Below are 19,793 nucleotides of genomic sequence, written 5' to 3'. Positions count from 1 at the left end.
ATTATCAAAATAAAGACGCGTCAATAAGTAGGACACATAATTATGATGTCTCCGAAAGTAGTTTCATAACAAACTTAACAAGAATTCACAGCATTGTCTACCTTCCAAATTTCAAACTTACTTTACTACAATATTGAGAAGGTATTCGTATTAGACGAAGAAGTTTACACGTCTCAGATACCTGATACCTCAATCGTCAGAAATCATTTCGGATATTATACGGCGAACAATGTTACTCATCCGAAGAAACAAGTTTATCAAACTATTCCCCGTCTTGACAAAGGTGCTATTCGCCGAGTTATGCCTTTGGGAATATCTACTAATAACTGCTGAATACTTGCTCATATGTATTATATTATGTCGCTAAAGATTATCTATTTCTGTACTAATGTTATAAGGCAACTTTGATGTGGTAGTAAATTGATAATCTCTGGTACTGATACTAAAGATTATTTCACTATTAATGCGGCACTTTGTATCCCGGAACTTTATCCTACTAGGTATTTAGAAGAGAGATCTACTAGTACTAGATTAAAAGATACTAACGTTTTCGCGAATAGTTCCCAAGTAATAGGAATGTAATATTATGTAACTTTTTCGTCTTCTGCAGATATTCAGCTAAACTAACCAATAGTTATTGGTTAGTTTAGCTGAATATCTAATAGATTTTTTTACACCTTTCCTATGATTGCTTTTCTCGGATATATTCGTTAGACCCGTAGTAAAACTGGCCGGTATTATTATATTGTATTTAACCCATTTAGGTATTCAGTCTTAGCAAGACATACTTTTATGTCTTGATATGAAATATTTGACGTAAGAAATAATATTGTGATTTTATTGTCATACTTAATGGAACGGTGACAGGTATCAATTTTATGATAAGTGGAATTGGGTGTAATAAATTAAAGATATTATAATCAAGGTCTGATGATTCATACAATGTGACCAATTAAGAAATATAGGTCAATACATTTAATGACGACATAAAGAGTAGGTAGTCAAATAATCTTTGGAAATTTTCTATAACTTTATTGATAGGTTTTCTGAACTTAATGAAAGAACATTGCTCAAGACTTATCTTCCTTGCTGACGTTAGAACTACCGGATAATTTGGATGCTAGCCAGGCAGATATGCCTCTTTTAAAATCTGTTTAATGGACTCTTAGACATACGGATTTCTTCATAGAAATATTTAATTTTGTACTATTTCTGATAACTAGAACATTGAATGCCATACGCAGGGTAATGTAGGTCATCTCAACTCATATATTTGGTTTTAATCTGTTTTTTCATACAGTCTAATGCTTTTGAAATAAACATTTTTGCACGGTATAGATAAAGACTGATACATAAATATAGACTACGTTTACGTATAATACGTATTACTTGTTTAAACATCAGACAGCATTTGAATTTCCGTTTAAACTGAAGATTGACTTTTGAACCCAGTGAAGTCAAAAATACGTGTATAATTTCGTACTTTTGAAGCGAGATATCCTCGAGCAAGTAGAAAAGAACATCATAAACTGATCATGTTCATCTGCGTCCATTGATAACGGTCACATGTGCCTGACATTTACAGTTTTTTCTATACTATTCGCACTAGAGGCTCCGAGTGCTCAAATTGGGTCATGTCTATCATCCCCTTTGCACAGAAAGCTCGACATGATATCCAATATTACATTACTGTCGGTCGAATTGCATCCACACCTGAAAATGTTCCGATTAATTAATTACGAAAATTAATTTCATTGTGATTCCATTTCATTATATCCACAACAGTAATCTCGCCGGTGGGATTAGACGCAGCAGTGTATTACATATTATTACATTAGTATTATAATCACGTACAAAACAATGTTTGTTAGTGACATTTACTTACACGTATTTTCTTTTATTTCAGATTCATTCCGGATTCAGTTCTCACACTTCTAGAGCAAACATGGTGAGTCTTCAAGTCTGCCTTTTGTTTATTCTAAATTATTCTACTGTTTTATTGTTTGCGTTCTAGTTAGGAGCAGAAAAGTTCAGGCAGAATACACGAGCATGTAAACACTAGATTTCAAAGAACATGAAATACATAAGAAAAAGAAAATAATTTTAAGAAACTTACGATTACGCGCTAAGTTTCTATGCGAGATTTTCTTTAGGATACTGATATCTTATGTAGGGCCGTATTATAAATAGCTAATACAAATATTGATTGCTCATTATACTTATGTATCTGGAACCTAATCTTAATTTTCTTTGTTTACGCACATTATATTCTTTTGTGGTTCATCTCAATAGAGTCTGTAACAAAAGCTTGTATAAGCTATTATACTCTTCCACCCATTGTCCAGTATTAAGATAATATGTGATTTTTCTATAAAACTTTTTTTGCCTCAGCAAAACAATTGGCGATACGTACCTACGTATTTTGTAGGGACGTTTTCCGACACAGTTTGTGATCACAAAGCAGCTTTTTGTGACCCTAATGTAACATACGACCGCAATACTGAAAACCACATCAAAGTTACGTCCACTGGGAGTACGCATTGCCGTAGTCATAATAGTCGACTACGTGCAAAAACTACAGGCTGAAATTTCGAAAAAAATACCTTAAGTAATCTAATAATTGACCGATCGAATTTACATCTCGTCTCGAAGGGGGTTGTTTCCGCGTGAAAATAGGCATCTGGATATAAAAGGCGTAATTTCGTTCCTTGCGAAATTGCGGAACAAATGGCATTGCTATCGCGTAAAGAAGGGAGGAAACGCCATTCGCTGCGGAGTTCCGGCGTGTAGCGTCGATGTGACGATGTCAATATTTGCCCGCTCTCTGCCGACGGAGCACTGAGCGTACTGAACCACTGACGGTGACACTTGTTGCATTCACTTTATATTGAGCCACATTGTGGACATCGCTTTAATACCCTTCCCGTTAATAATCACTATTATCACGCAATTACCCGATCATCATTTTAGGGGCTATCGTATTTTGTTTTGGAATATGCCTAGAAAATGTATTTGTATGTTTCTGATCGCTATATTCACTGTAGTTACTAAAAATAAACTTGTATCTACGGCTTACATTCAATTTCGTAATATTGGATTATACGTCATGAAAAATATTGCCATTATTCTTAGCTTGACAAATATTTGATAATTTGGAAAAAACGGTACCTACGTTATATTAGTCAAAGTATTGTACCTCACATACACCCCCGTTCTAGATAAATCAGAGCTAGTATTGTTAAAAATGACACATGAGACATATAAGTCAAAAATATAATCAAAAAGGGACGTCGTTTATGTAAGAAAGTGGTCCCAAACTCGGACGTACTCGGTGGCTTATCTCAGGAAATATATGTCGGCCCGCGAGCCTTTCAGAGATTGTGACTAAGCACAACATCTACGTTATATCATTGACAAGGTTTTACGCCACGAAAATCCGTATACGACTTATATTTTTATACCAAATGTTTATTTATAGGAAGTCTCTAAACCTGAAGATATTTATAACGCTCCTAACATAACATCGGGCTTATTTATTTCCAAATTACATTCATATTTTTATGGATATTTTCAAAGTATTAAAGCTGGTTACAAGTCTTCAGAGTTCGTTCATAAGTGTAGCTATATTTTTATCGGTACATTAGCATTTTAAACGTCAAGATTTGATGACGCGCAGAAAAATCCCTGTGCGAAAAGCGATAATTGACTTGTCTTAGATATGCGTATAACGCTTATGTTCTTTATGTAAAGACAACGCGAAACAAAGTCGCTTAGAATTTTCAGACAGAGCAAATTTACATAACGTGAGAATATATTAAATTTATCGTAAAAGTAAACGTTATGAACGTGTTGTCAATAAAACGAGTACAAAAGCTTTGACAACTAAAAATCTTGAATGTTGAAATATAATTTCTATATTTCAGTGATTTCGATGGCACATTAGGTACTAACGTTATTTACTGTACATTTGAGATATCACTTATCATTTATGCCAATCATGTGAGAAAACTGAAAACATCAACTATTATTATTTGTTTGAAATACAAAAGTGAAGTTTGAATTCCCAACGCTACGAAAATACTTATGATTTTAATAACTCTGAATATTGTGAAAAAGGAGTTATAATAACGGGTTGACCTTTTGTAATTAGATTGTTGTTTATAGAGTAATTATGTTAAGAGATAATTGTTCAATTTAGAAACTGTTATGTGTAATATGTTCATTACTTAGATCGTGTTACGTTCTATATTAACAGCAAACGTTAGTAAGTGGTTAACGCTTATTAACAGAAAATCTGTACTCAATACCTATTTGAATAAAGGGAAGACTTAATGAAAATACCTTAGGCACTGAATTAATTGACTATCAAGTTCAGGAAACCGTATAAAATTTAAGTGAGCAGTTTCAGTTTTATCGGAAATTGACTGAACGCTCGAGGCACCGGCTCTGCCAAAGTTGCGCCGGTCATTTCAGAGTAAAGAGCCACTCGGTACAGAAGCGTGGATAGCAATCTTCACGGGGGCGTATAGTTGAGCGAGGTTCAGCCGTCACACAATGGCTCTCCACGCTACGCCCTGATGACGTGCAACAAACCTGCATTGTTCTCAAACTATCACTCCTGCACACGTAATCTCTAATATTAATCAACAGCCTCCGTATGGCATTACTCGCAGCTTCCTCTATCAGAATATTCTAGCTTTTATTTCTTTCCCTTAACGTACGCGGGATTTTCTCTAAATACGCAATATCTTTAAATTGTTCTCGACAAGATTTTGGTGTAAGCCTACTAGACACTAAAATGGAATTAACGCTTAGGAACAGGCAAAGTTGCTCGACTCTAAAAAGTCAGATAAAAGGGAAATAATTTTGAAATTGTTCGAATGCATTGCTTTGTGAACTGTGGAAACTTTAGCGTTGCTTAACCTTTAACTTCCAGTTTTATTAGATGATTGTTTTATTAATTTATATTTGAGCTACAATTTTGAAGCGCATTTTTTCCACTCACACTTTTTTCTTTTAGATCTTATAGCTATTTGAGATGATTACATAATATTAAACTTTATAAATTCTCAACATTAAAAAAAATACCGCCATTTTATAAACGGTGCAGTTACAAAAAGTGTCTCTTTGTTGACTTCTACTACAATTCATTTCAGCAATAATACAGTATCAAAAGTTTCAAACAAACTAAGATAATTCCTTGTTCTGAGTTGTTAAATAAACACTAATTAAATTGTGCACTCGCTTGTGCTGGAGTGTTTATCGCGCGGAGGCAGGTGGTCCAAGCATAAACACAGAAGTTGGTCGAGTTGTTGAGACAGATCCTACGTAAATAACACTTCAGTTTAGTTCGAGACGTCTAAATCACATCTCAACAGTCCCAATGACAAATTACAGCCACTCGAAGCACTTGAAACTAGGGCACTGAGTTTGATTCACGTCACGATTAAGGTAAACACCCCCGCCAAATGACTTGCACCGCTGCCTAATCTCATTCCCAATTTAAATACTTAAACAAAATCTTAAAGCTCATTTCAGGATTTAAACTTAAATAGGACTGAGGTTTTTGCCAAAGCGTCTTTTGTTTTCTTTAAAGCGTTTGTTTTAAAAGCCGCTGTCATTTGCACAGTAAACAGTCAACTGACGTACGGATTTTTATGTTTTCGTCGTCTGACGTCAACAGAGTCTAACCTTTACTATCGAATAAGAAGATTCTCTCAAAATATCCTTTCGGTTTTAGAGTAAACGGCTTGTAAGCCTCGCGTCTATTGTTGAGTTAGTTTGACATTTAAGTACCTTTTAAAACTTTATGAGTGTTGAAAACCTTTTAAGGCTTCTTTTAGTTTATCTCTTAGTTAAATAAATGGATGTTTAATAAGAGCTCAACAGATGAACTAATCTTATGACGGACAAATATCCGACGCGCATCGAAAAGCCGATAAGTCACGGCGCTTTCGTTTGCAATCACTAGAATATAACCTTTTACAAGCTAAGTAAGCAGAAATAATTGTTAACTTATGCATTTTAATATTAAAAATAAATATGTCACCGTTAAAAGCTTTTCTTACATTTTAATAAAGTAGTATATGTCTTTTTTTATTCTGTTAAATTTTTCCACCTAGAAATTAAAAGTGGTTTATCTATTCCATATTTAGTTGAACCCATATAATATACTTAGGTATTCACCGCGAGTTTTATTAGCGATTACTTAATGCATAAATTATTTGCGATCAAAAGTACTAAGTTTTTAAAAGTTAGTACATTCTATCAGATCAGATACAGAGAATAGACTGTTGAAACTAAAATGCCATCGTAACTCCCAACAGTAGCACCTTTGTGTTAAATAGTTGACAGCTCCATTTCGCTTTCTCAAATAAATGACTGGAATTCCATCAGTTTTTGAAAAGAGCCGTCCAAACTTTGTTATTATCTGAGAAGATTGTAATTCATAAATAATTCTACAATTTAATATTCGAGAAAATCTTCCTGATTATGCGGCGAGAGATCTTTTATCGCTGTGAACTTTTAAGGTAGGCAATCCTTTTATCTGTCCGTATCAGATTTAGAAAACTTCAGCTGCAGGGAGCCGTGTTGGCTCGCCACGAGTTCGTGTAACATTTTTATAACTTTGACTTAAAATTCTTTCAAGATATTTCTCTTGTTAAAATAAACATATTACGAAATGAAAAAAACTGCAATAAACGCTAAAAGGTGGTGGAAGATCAATGGTAATGTAAGTTTAAAAACTAAGCGGTTACGTCGGCGAGGAGCGTGGCGGGAATAAATGCGAGCTCTTGAATATTTATGAGGACACCTTCCAAAAATGCACACGGCGCGGTGGAGCGTGCTTGCTATAATCAAAGTCAAAGAGAACTGATCGTTAATGCCGCAGCTTCATTTAAATATTAATATTCATAACACACATTGTATGCAGAAAAGCTTGAGGAAGTTTCTTCGCGATGTATTTCTCCAGGCGGCTGACCCATTTACTTTGTGATCGCAGATTTACAAATGGCAGTTTGATCTGTTTGAATCTTTGCACAGGTGCTGCAACAAAGTGTCTTTTGAAGTATATTTATTATTTGTTAACGCAATTCTTATCGTTTTCTATTCACTGAGGATCTACGTCTGTCGACTTTATACCATTTGTTAGGCGAAAGAATGAAACATCGAAACTGCATTATAAGTAGAATTCAAACATGCGACATCGACAATTATTATAGTGATTCGTTTTGTTATAGATGTGGTGGGCTCTTTGGTGCGCCGTGGTGGTGGCTGGAGGAGTCGGTGCGGCGGCGGCGCCCGCGCCCGATGCGCTCTCGCCCCTCGACATGGTACAGATGGACTCGCCCACACCTGACGACGTAAGTACCCATCATTATACTCTATCAACCCTCGCTAATTATACTCCAGGGATAGATTTATTAGATTAAACACTTCACTTTCTAAGTCAGGAGTTCAAATTATAGCTGTTGTTTCCAATACCAACAAAAATGCGTTCTTTATAAATGAACGAAACAGTGCAGTCGGACATTACTCACGTTATCGATGACCTGCCTTGAACCATCCGTCAGAATTAGGTCACATCTCCTATTCAGAAAGTCCTATTACTATAAAGCAAAGCCGGGTCTGTAGTCATATCTTTGTGAATAGAATGTTGTATCTATTTTCAGTCTAGGTTTAGGCAATAACGTTCACAAGTAGAAAACAAATAGTATTAGTTTTGTGTGAGCGAAACCGCTCATTTGTTTCAACTGTAAAACATTGTCGAAACTTTTCTCTTCGACTTTTTACTGATCGTGAACATTTTAAACTGAATTACGTCACGTTCGAATTTTACGATGATATTTCATATGTGTTTGTGAAAGTACACAGTGGGTATTTTGCGGGAGCCGCGGGCAAATATGTCGTACCTTGGATTCTTATTTTTTTGATAAATTCTTGTGTGACGTGCTCGCGCGGTGGAAAATTGGTGAATTCGTTGGGAGCATGCGGTGAATACAAAGACAATATCTATATTGCTATTTTACAAGATATTCGATCGTGTCAACAACTCCTAGAGTAAACGATTGCTTAACCAGAGATTAGAATAATGTTCCAAGTTTGTTAGTTTACAATATTGGCTTTTAGAGGATTAGGACTGTGACGATGTTCTATGTTCGTTAATGCTGTTTTTGGACGTAGGGTTTAGATACACAAGACTGTTTTTCTTTGTGTGATGTCTTACTAAAACCCACGCAACAGCCCTTTTGGTAAAAACTTCGAACAGATTACAATATTTTGTGATATAAATAAAATGAGCAGCATCATCATACAAATAGCTCTGCAATGCTTATTCAGCCAACTAATAACAATAGCGATGTTGTATCACAAAGTAAACTTCGTGAAATCAAAACATTTGTGAAAGCTTTATTTAGATCCGATTGCTAAAATAGAATACTCTCAAAATAACTGATTCATTATTTACTTCAACTAATTCTACAATTAGATACAACAAGTTAAATATTACATATGGACTGGATATATTATAATTATTATTCTCTTTTGCTTGGTTAATGACCACAGTTTATAAAAGACTTAAAAAAGTTAATTAATAGTTCGACACGTTACATGTTTGTTAGTATGTATGTCAGTCCGCGATTATCTCAGTTTTGGTTAAACCGTTTATGATGCGGTTTTCAGTGTTTGTAACATTTACAAGAAGATTTGACATTTAAACACAGTTTGTATGTCTGTATGTTTGTCAGCAATTATAATTCTGTGGTCATTGGTCACATTATCTCAATATTAGTTATAAGGTTTTATGACAACTCTTAAAAGACAAGATATTTATAGCTCGATACACTTCCAGTTTTCGTAATGGAAGCATATTGGTTGTGTTCGCTTGAGTACTTTTACTGTCTATTATTCTATTAGTGTCGACCCACCTTCCTGCCGGTATATTTAGATTCTCTTGAATTTACAGTCATTGTCTTTCGAACAACCTTTTGTGGAAATACTACGAAGCCGTAGCGTAGCGATTGAAGTAGTCATTGGTTGCTACCACGAAGTTTCTAGGGCGTAGGTTGGATTCCCACCCGAAAGATACAAAGGCAAATAATGTTTATGTGCCAATTTGATCTAAATCTCCACCGTTTGTGTGTTTGTAACAGCCTCCTTGATACCAGATACATTCTAAGTGCGGGAGTTATATCTTAAAACGATTAAAAACGTAATTAAAACTGTATCATAAAATGGCTCATTTCACTGAATTAAGTAATTCAACATTCATTCAAATTGTAGAGCACAAAAGGTACACCGTACAACTGAAGAGAACAAAGACTCGATGTATTTCGAATTTGGCAAAGTTCCGAAACGTTTGAAGATCAACTAACCTCCGGCTCCCGATACGTTTGAACTGATGCACTTAAAACGGGCTTGAAACATTAATCCCTGCATTCGATTCAGCTGGCCACGGAACCACTTGGGCTTGTGGGGAGCATGACTAATTTTTCGGTGCAATTCGTAATTCATGATGAAGAGTTTTTGCATTTCAAATCGATGTTCTGGTGTATTAGTTTGGAGAACGAATACAACGTTTGCACCTTTTGCATACATACTACATAGTACACGTCTATTTACAGCGTGAGAAAATTAAAGCTCCCCTATTAGTGAAGAAGTACGCCATGACAAATTTGAGGCTTCCATTGAAGAAATCTTAAACGATATAAAAAGCCTTCAGTAAGCCTTTTAGAAATAAAAGTAAGAATATACATAAGAATATACTGGTTATTAAATGATATTGTGTTGTATGCAGGAAAGTCTCGGCTACGTATCTACGATGGGCGGACGCTACGCGGCCGGCGCGCCCTGGCTCTACCTGCTCGCCGAAGTGCCCCGCGACTCACAGGTAATACGACACTGTAATAATATTGCTCTACTACTTTATAGTACCTATATGATAGGCCACAGTGTTCTTATGAATGAATTCTATTAGAATTTTGTTCGGTTAAAGAAGAGAATACTAAGTTGTTAGGTTCGGAGTTAACAATACATTCGGCTTGGTTGTCGATTGTCGCGGTGTCGTTAAAATAGTGAGAGCTGTTTTGTAATTTACTGAATTTTGGTTAAGTACAAAATACTGATTATACAGAACTCGTCTATATAGTTTAGTGAGCATCTCTATCGCAGGTCTGTAAATAAAAAAGTGGTCAACAATATTTATATTTAAGGACTTTTTAATTATTAAACTTGATTAAAACGCAATACCAGGAACGATCCAAAGAGTTTATTCAAACGTAAATTTATTCATCAAAATATCTTTATCGCGCAATCTCCTATTACTTTTTCGTCAGCAAACTTCTTTTGTAAAAAGTTTCCCTGTAATTAGTAAAACAAATTACGTCAATTAGAGGCCGTGTCCGGCGATCGATAATCGTTAAAGGTGTCAGTCTGGGATTTGTTCGGGACGAAAGGACAACGGGAAACACAATAAGGGTATCGGACAATACGTCGTAATTCCTACATTACCCATTAGGACGTTTACGAAAAGAACGGCGGTCAACGAACCCTAATAGCACGTAGTTAATATAAAGTATATTCTAAACAATTCGAACCAGACCCGAGACTAACAAATACGCGGTTAAATTACAATATGAATTGGAAATACAATTTAGTTTACAACAAATAATACTTAGTTGCAATGGAACTACAAGTAGAATTAACTACTTGCGGCTAAAACTTTGCATAGAGTTGGTACGTGCTTCTATGAGTCTGTTTACTCGGAGCTGTACAATGCTCGTTATGTTAAATGATGCATACTTTTTAATTATATAATACTGCAAATAAACTTTTATACGAACGTTGGCCCCAGCAGTGGCGGTACTTCGGTGCTCTACCGCAAATGTGCAACGCTGTCGTTTGAATATCGTGGTTCAGTTACATTCGCATTTTGTACAAGTGTTATGAGCCCCGCGTGGAATTGACCGTGTCGCTTGTTGCTATTGTACTTTTAACTCTTATAACACAATGGAAATAAAAGTTGACGGGCTGATTCAAGTTTAACTTTATAATAGAGACATTGAAGGTAATTTCAACGTTAACCTACTTCTCCTTACATTAATTTCTAATACTTAAATTGAGTTGCTCGATTGATTATATGTCTAGCTCAGTTCGGCTCTAGTACAAGGTAATAATTCTCCTTTGTGTCGAACTATACCACGGCTCGTGTTTGAAACTTTCAATCACACGTCACAAGTGCCACATCTGTTACAATTTCGCTTCACATCGAGGTTCATGATGGCTTAATTGACGAATTAATTATTATTCATAGTCAACCGATGCGATTAATTAACTCAACAGTATAATAGCCAGCAATATTCAAAATTATTAAAATGATCCTCCTGATATTGTCTATGCCATTATAGTAAATGGCAATATTCTTCCTGATCATTTGAAAGATTGGATTTTAAATTACTGGTCACCTACACATAAAGCCTGACTGATTTTATAAAATATTTTATTCTTATTTCAAACCACTTACTTAGTTCTAGCTAATACGGATGCGGTTTCATTGACATTGCTTTTCAATCTAAACATCATCTAACCGGTTGTATCTATAATCTAAGGCACGTATAGAGATATCTACTCATGTGTCTGAGGTGTACTGTACAGTACTCGAGGTATTTTAAGTCTTGAGTGTATGTAACGAAGGTGGCAAGTAGCGAGTTGGACGTGCGTCCGCGCCGCTCTTTCTCTGTGAACCCGGCCGTCGAAGTACTACAGCGCGGCGCCTTGAACAACTATATGGAGAAAATCGCACAGAAAAACAGGAGCTTCCTCGACCGTGTTGGGAAACGAGGTCAGCATACTTGGTTAAACCGTTGTATTTAATGTGAAATATGCACGATTAGATGTGTAGTTAGAACTGACATATAAATATGATAATTATTGACTATATAATTATATTATTAATACTAAAAATTTAAAATAATTGCTGCATTCCGCATGCGAACGAAAACAATATGAACAATTTTATGTATTATGCATGATATCTGTAAAAATGTAATGTATTTTCGTCAAGATGTGTGTTTAATATACTTTTTTTATTTTGTAGGACACTGGAGCGTTCAAAACTGAAGTGCTACAAGATAAAGCAGCCGCCTTAAGACCGCCCTGTGATCGAATTATAACCAAATGTTAGTAATGCGCTTCCAATGTAGATTGTACAAAATTTACTCTTGTTAACAACTAAACACTTGTAATTAACACTATTGTGGGCAAAATAAAGATAATCGTTTTTTATATTGTTGTTTTATTACACATTCTATGAACTAACCTTTTCTATACATATTGATGTAAACCTGTAGTGACAATAATACAATTGTATGAATAAATCGTAGCTGCTAAAATAAAATATGTCATTTTCGACTTCATACTCAAATGGATAAAATTCAACGAATCGCCAAATAATTTCCAAACGACTTAACGTTTTGTTTTTAAATATTTAACGTTCGACAGAATATGATTTTGATTCAGTACATTCTGGAAAATGAAGCATAACAAAAATATATGGCATATTATATGAAAATTGGAAATCGATGACCTACTTCAAGCTTTGTAACTTTAATAGGCGGAGGTCTGACCGAAATAATATTTACGGTGAAATGTAGCAAATATTGAGGTTTAACGATGCGCTAGTAACCTATAGAGCCGAGTATTCTAGGAAATTGTTTGATAGTATGTAGGGTTTTAGAGTTTAAATAGTATTTGGGAGATGAAAGCTAATGTGAGTGTAACGTGTGGTACGGGAAGGCGGCCGGCCGAGTGAAGCGTCGCATGCCGTCGCTGTCCATCGACCTGCCGATGTCGGTGCTGCGTCAGAAGCTCAGCCTGGAGAAGGAGAGGAAGCAGCAGGCCCTCCGCGCTGCCGCCAACAGAGACTTCTTGAACGACATCGGTAAACGAGGTGAGAGCCTGAGTCAAATACCTTTGCTCCTTACTTTTTAATTTCTTGTTCTGACTATGACAGGCGCATAGTTTTAATTTTGTTTTTTTTTATTTGTATCAAACTTGACCAGCTAAAGTAACTTATATAATTTAGTTTTATGTACATTGTATTATTGTATTTATTTAAAATTTCGTAAACGCAAAGAACGTACAAGGCGGACTTTATGTCTGAATCATTCTCACCTAGTCTACCCTAGAGTGATGCAGAGATAAAAAGTAGTTCCTAGGTGCATACAAAAAGAAAACATTGTATCTTTTCCAATCACAAAGTTAAGCTTTTTAGGTAACAGAAGTAATTGATACTTAATAGAGTCACATTTCAAAGCTGTAAGAGATTTATAAATGTGTTTTTTCATGGAGATAATATACTGAATGTTTTCCAACTCTTGCCGTTGGACAAAGAATATTTGTCAGACAAAACATTTTCACATACACAGCGGATTACCCAAACGCCCTTAATTTGCCTTTTTACGTTTATTTGAAAGCTGAACTCACAACTGATACCGGAATTATGATTACTCAGTATCTCTTTTCATTTTTAATTTAATTTAAAAACATATTATATTATTGTATCTTTAATAGCATGATACATAAATACGTCCTATTTATTACTGTTATTTTTCTCTATCTTTCTATTTGTTGTGTGTGTTGAACAAATAGATACAATATATATTTTTCATATTGCAGGTTTCCAGTGGTCTCCGTCGGCACAGCAAGTCAGATACTACTAAGAGTTTAATATCGCCAACCAAGAAATGCCTGCCTACTCATACCGTCTGACGCCTCCGCGAAACATGTTTCTAAAGTATTTTAGAAAAGCTACATTTCAATACAGCATGCCTCGTTTAGAAGATTAAATTGTTATGTAGCGAACTAGAAAAGTGTAATTCTCATTGTTATTGGAAAACGTTAAACAATAGTGTATTTCAGTATTGTATCGACTGTTTGAAAACATCTGTACCTCTATTCATTGAGCATGTTTATGTAGGTGAAGTACAAATCTAAATAATTGTGCGTAGTCGTTGTAGATTGCCTTGAATAGTATTTTAAAGTTTAGATGTAATTTAATAAATATTTATTGTATTATGAAGCCAAGCTTTTTCCCTAACATTGTTATTATAGTCACTATATACCTGTACCCTTATAGTATTAGTATGATATATGATCATTGAATATGCAATAAACATCTTTAAGGCTATCGGTTGTTTCATTCGTATAGACCCGCATAACACCCGTAACTTTGTTATAATCTTTATTTGTGACACGTAGTTTGGAGACATTCTGAATACAAATATGTTATCCTTAGCAGTATATTCATGTTTGTAAGTATTTGGAATATGATCTTTGTGACAATAAAGGTCATTGTCGAAGAAAATGTGACAATATAAACTTACTGAACTTGGTAGAGTAATATCCCACAGGGATGTAGGTATTTAGGTACTATTATTCTGATAGCAATATGATGAAGTTAACTATGGGTGGGTTCTCTAGGCACTGTGGGTATATAGATGACATTATCGATATGGTATAAAAAAATATTTAGTTAACGCTTCTATTAAATCCTTAATCTAAGACATTACAATAATCGTTTGATGATTAACTTAAAAAAAGTATCTGTCTGCATAGTACACAGTTTCATTTAATTACAGCGCCTGCCAAAAAAATCATAGCCAAATAACGCGTACAGACGTAAACAACAAAATCGTAAGGCGTACAAATTTCTGAGTGGCCCCAGAACTCGTCACCATTCAACCTACTAGTACATATAAACATTTCACCCCTTTATTGGGAAATGAAGCGCTCTCGTGCTATCGAGTCGTGAGATGGGGGTGTAATTCAATATACATAATAGCCTCCCTGTAACACGCTACGGATCCGTCATCTTTTATTTCGGACACCTCAAATTGGTACCCATCTGCTCACCTATATTTCTGTTCTGATTGAAACATTGGCAGAAACTATTCTACAACTAAATTGGATCTTTTGTGTTGTATTTTAGTCATTCACAGTGAATACTTTCTACGTATTGTTTTCTTAATTAGCCGTATCAATTACAATTTTCGATCTTCTAATTAGGCTTTAGAATTCGTCAGTCTCGTTTATTATTGAGTGTATTGGATTTTATATTATTGTTTTTCTAGATCTGTAAATGTTTATTAATTAGCCAAATGTCCTTTTGAATCTCAGCAATAAATTTACACTCTACTAGGTTTGCCTAGACCACAAACTTTGAACGACACCTACTCGTTGACGAAACATGACGAAATTCCGAATTTGTGCTAATTACGAACAGAAATTTGAAATTCCGAAGATCCAAAAATGCTTGACCTTTAGCTGTATCAAAAGTTTATGAATGATTGCGCCAAAGAGTCTTCGAAGTATTTTGTCTAGATTAAGATAGTTGAGATACTATCGTGAATAGTCTTTTGTAATATTTTGCAAAACCTTGTAGGACTATAATTCCTCTGATCAATTGAACGTCGAACCACCGACTACGTGGAAAACAAAGCAACATTCTTATCGAAATTTTTTATTCAGACATTGTCCAACTATTTGATAAAACATGGTATCCGTAGGTATAATTTTACAATGAAAGGTTTTTGTTGTGACCTCATTGAAACCGTAGTAGTGGGCTTTAATATAAAGCAATACAAACGTCAGAAATAGGTTAAGTGGAAGTGATCTTAAAATAGTGTTTTCTATTATAATTATATTTAAATACGTATGAGGTAATTGCTCTTCTAAAAGCTCAAAAACAAGCGACTAGCCTTCGCCGTCCGCCTGGCATTGCGACTGCCTGGCATTGCGACTGCCTGGTTTTGCAGTTTTGATGCAGCAAATGCAGTTTTTGTGCGGTCAAATTAACACGCTTCAGAACTATCAAACAGTTTTAAGAACGTTGTGCACAAACTAACTTATAGCTAGCGTTAATAGCTTGCTTAGAATAACTAAAACGATTTTTTTATCTTCAAGAGATTTAATCCATGATGTTCCTGTTTGGTGATGATACAGAGGCTGTCTGAGGTGCACGAGGGGCGCGCGCGACCGAAGCGCAAGATGCCGTCGCTGTCCATCAACAACCCCATGGAGGTACTCCGGCAGCGGCTCCTGCTCGAGGTCGCCCGCAAGCAGATGCGCGAAGCCAACCAACGGCAGGCCGTCGCCAACCGACTCTTCCTGCAAAATGTTGGCAAACGAGGTATTGTGTTCTAATATTTTTTTTTTGTTGCGTTGTCTTTTTGACTAAAGGTTTTTTACATACCCTGTGACAGTGTCCCGCTAATTTACAAAGGCATCTCCCGTAGACTTGTAGGTGGACAGTTTTCCAGGCATCCAATTTATTTATAACCCATTTTCTTATACCTAGAGAGAGGTATTGCTCAATCTTTTTAGACTACTTCATAATTCTGTAGGGTTGATCAGTTAAACTGATTTCAATTTTGTCATGCGAGATATAGTCCAACATCTATTACACTCTAATTTTAAAATCTTGCCAACTGTATAATCTCTCGCAGTTTGGAAATAGTAATCGCGGTTAGGCCGCGTTAGTGTTTAAATTTTTTACAACTCGCTATTATCTTTCTCCCAATTTGCACGGACTCAGCCAGAGGCAATAGACTAGGTATTTAAATTAACAAACGTCTGCCCTTTTAATTTGTCACCAGTGTAGTTTGCATACTTAAACTATAGGTATCAATAATCATCATAGTATTTGATGAAATCAACTATGCGTGGCTTGTGGTTAATAAGTAAAAGTTTCGTTAAGTAATTTGATTTTCATTATAGGAAGTTAATATTAACACGAGAGATTGAGTGAAACCTTGTATTATTAATTAAAGAAACGTGTGTTTACGAAACGAAATTCTTATATCAATCCAACATATATTATGACACACATATATTACGCTTCTTATGTTAAACCTTGTATTACTATGTGATATAGATATCGTAGTAAGTCCTATTTGTAAAAGAATGACGTCACATAATACAAACATGATTTAACCTTATCTATATGACGTAGGTGCATAACTAGAAGATAGTCAAGAATAGCAATGGTTAGTCGACGTCATTCGACGAGCATGTTAAATACAGAACAATAGACCATAAGGTCTGGCACCTTAGATCGACATTGGCAAAGAAGATTATCGTTCGGTATCTCTGCATGCAACCACACATTGCCGGTTTGCTCAGAGATCTTGAGAAGTTTTTAAACATACCAAGCCATAGTTTCTAATTGAGTGCAGGTACATGTGCCAAAGGATTATTTTCCTCACCGAATCGATGAGTCCCGTACATGTTACCGAAAAGTATTTTACCAATTAGTGGATTGTCAAAACTTTTTTCATGGATTCATTTTTTTTTTTTGCATTTTTAGATGTCACCGAATGAACTACAGACCAATTAAATTTTCGACCAACAGTTGCTTTGGATTTCCTGCAGTTCACCAACTAAATGTTTGACCATCATAATAATATCATTGACATGTATTTGTTTCTCGACTATGATGATGGGCGTCGGGCTTTAGTTGCCAATATATTCCTTACGAACACCAGCATAAATGCCTGCCTCAAACGACTTAAACAACTTCAGAATAATAAACAGTCGTTATTTGTATGTCTTAGACAGTTCCTATGTTGTACTTTAGCGTACGAAGTTCGACAAAACGTCTTATTTTCAGTTGATCCGAGTTTGATATTCGCTAAAACTTTTTGTTCAAACAGATGGCATGAAACGTGAAGTCAGTGACATTTACTTACAACTAACTTCATACACAATAGGAATTGAATCGTTAAAAAGAACCTTAAAGCTTTGTAATATCTTCTAAAGGCTTGTAAAGAAAATTTCACAACATTCCACAGTCAAAAAATGGAGTATTTGAAAGCATAAAGGACGATATTCAGATTCAAGTTCTGCCCATCAATATTTTTAATAGATGCTCATCAGAAATCACGTGGGACTTGACCCAACCAAGGGTCGTTATTGAGAATATATCGATTATTTATAACATACTAGTTAAATGAAGATGATTGGTAATTTGGAGGCCGCCAATTTTGTAACAGAGACGTAACGAAAATTGCCTTTATTGCGTCTTGTAATATCATATTTTGCGGAAATAAAATCCTATTTTATCATCCGATACAGTTCGAAAACCTTTGATAAGACATTTTTATCTACATTTTTTCAAAACTTGCGTATTGTTGCCGGAACTTTATGAACAGAATGATTGCCGTTCAATTATTGTAACGATTAATTAGGTATATGTTTAATGGTGTTGGGTATTTCGTAACATGTTGTTTTGTTGTACAGGATTCTGGGCCAACTCCGCTCCATCCCGCTACGACAACTAGAGCCTCAGCGACTGACTATTTTCTGTTTCCTGCGAGCTGTAGCCACTGCCTGGCTGGAATCAAGACCTTACGACCACAATGAACACTTCAATACAACCTTCTTCACAAATATCTTACTTTCTGTATTCTAAATTGTCAAGTAAATATTTATTTGGGCAAAAATGATGTAAGTATTTATTATCACTGTGATTTAGATTTGACCGCACTTGACATTTAGGTACGTGCCAATCACGTCACCCTTCCGACCGACAATTCAAAATAAATTATTTCCTACGTCCTATAAAATCGTTCCGAGAATTAGAAACTTCATGAAAACATCGCTCTGTTTACTTAATAATTTGGTAAGGAGAAAACGTCAGAGGGTATCTCATCAACTGGTAATGTTTCGCCGTTTTCATGTTGGGATGATTGTACTGCAATACTAGCGAGGTGTATGTTAGCCAGCTCGACATGCACCTGCGAGTCGTCGTAACGTCTTGTTTGTGGTGAAAACAGCTGTTCTAACTCTCTATTGTATTTCCATAATAGTATTTTTCTACGCTTGTTAATTGTTGTTACCTAGAAATGTTACTTAACCAAGTTACCGCGACACAAGATCGTGTTTACTTCATAGATATCTTCAGTTTCGTTATTTATTTGTGCCAAATGTTCGCCACTGAATAGAGCCTCTATGATAGCATATTATAATAGACCTACGGACGTAAGTTCACTATGCCATTAACTAATTATTTTTTCATTATACTTATTACATGTGAACGTATTAGACGTACACTGTTAGTTTCTACGTAATTTATATGTACAGAGTAGTTTACGTATATGTATTTTTATGTTAATAAATTGATCTCTTATAGCATATTAATGGTAGGAAAATGTAATAGTTCATACATTATAAATTACGTTCAATAAAAACGTTAACTTATTAATTTGTGTTTTATTACGACACACTGACTAGCGGATAGATGCGTAGTATTCCTTTGAGTGGCCATTTTGATATATACAGGTGATATTAGTGCTCACAAGCGTAACAAAGTCCACTGTAGCGTTAATCTAATGCTTGTTATATTTGATTGAAATTGCTAGGATGCCAGTGTTTTGCAAAATGAGGAACACATTGTCTTTGATATTGTATCTGCGTGCCGATGTCGAGGTATCCATAATTAAATTCGTGTACAGAGGGAAATATATCCTGCACGTAAGGAGGAATTTCAGGTGTCTGAACATTTATTATATACAATTTTTCGAAGGTGTGCAACCAATTAACCCTGTTGATGAAAATGGCCTAAATAAAAAGCTCAATCAACTTCCGCGCCGCTGAGACTGGCTACAACCCTTTGACTGCCATTAATTAGTTTTTTTTAGAATTTCGTGATAAAGTGAGAGGTCGGGGAGGGGTCTGGGAATAATGTACTACAACGAACCATCAGTCATATTTTATTTTTGGACTACCCCACTCATCTG

General features: G+C 35.3%; 1 protein-coding gene across 3 annotated transcripts in view; it reads left to right on the top strand.

The window, feature by feature from the left end:
- The window catches only part of Dh44 (corticotropin-releasing diuretic hormone 44), a 56,889-nt gene extending 37,637 nt beyond the window's left edge, over positions 1-19,252 (top strand). The window contains exons 2-6 of one of the 3 annotated variants that reach the window (XM_076126332.1): positions 1,907-1,948; positions 7,242-7,364; positions 9,797-9,889; positions 16,000-16,186; positions 18,295-19,252. In XM_076126332.1, the coding sequence (XP_075982447.1) occupies positions 1,946-1,948; positions 7,242-7,364; positions 9,797-9,889; positions 16,000-16,186; positions 18,295-18,335 (447 nt within the window). In that variant the 5' untranslated portion in view covers positions 1,907-1,945 and the 3' untranslated portion in view covers positions 18,336-19,252. Of the gene's footprint in view, positions 1-1,906; positions 1,949-7,241; positions 7,365-9,796; positions 9,890-11,691; positions 11,840-12,094; positions 12,283-12,792; positions 12,947-13,674; positions 14,180-15,999; positions 16,187-18,294 lie in introns of those variants that run through there. The other 2 variants (XM_076126339.1, XM_076126345.1) reach the window with 2 other exon arrangements.
- Positions 19,253-19,793: the final 541 nt, after the last annotated feature.

The sequence above is a fragment of the Anticarsia gemmatalis genome, chromosome 2, assembly GCF_050436995.1.
Source record: "Anticarsia gemmatalis isolate Benzon Research Colony breed Stoneville strain chromosome 2, ilAntGemm2 primary, whole genome shotgun sequence".
Classification (NCBI taxonomy): Eukaryota; Metazoa; Arthropoda; class Insecta; order Lepidoptera; family Erebidae; genus Anticarsia; species Anticarsia gemmatalis.
The sequence above is the reverse complement of the archived record's forward strand: the minus strand, read 5'-3'. Positions and strand labels throughout refer to the sequence as shown.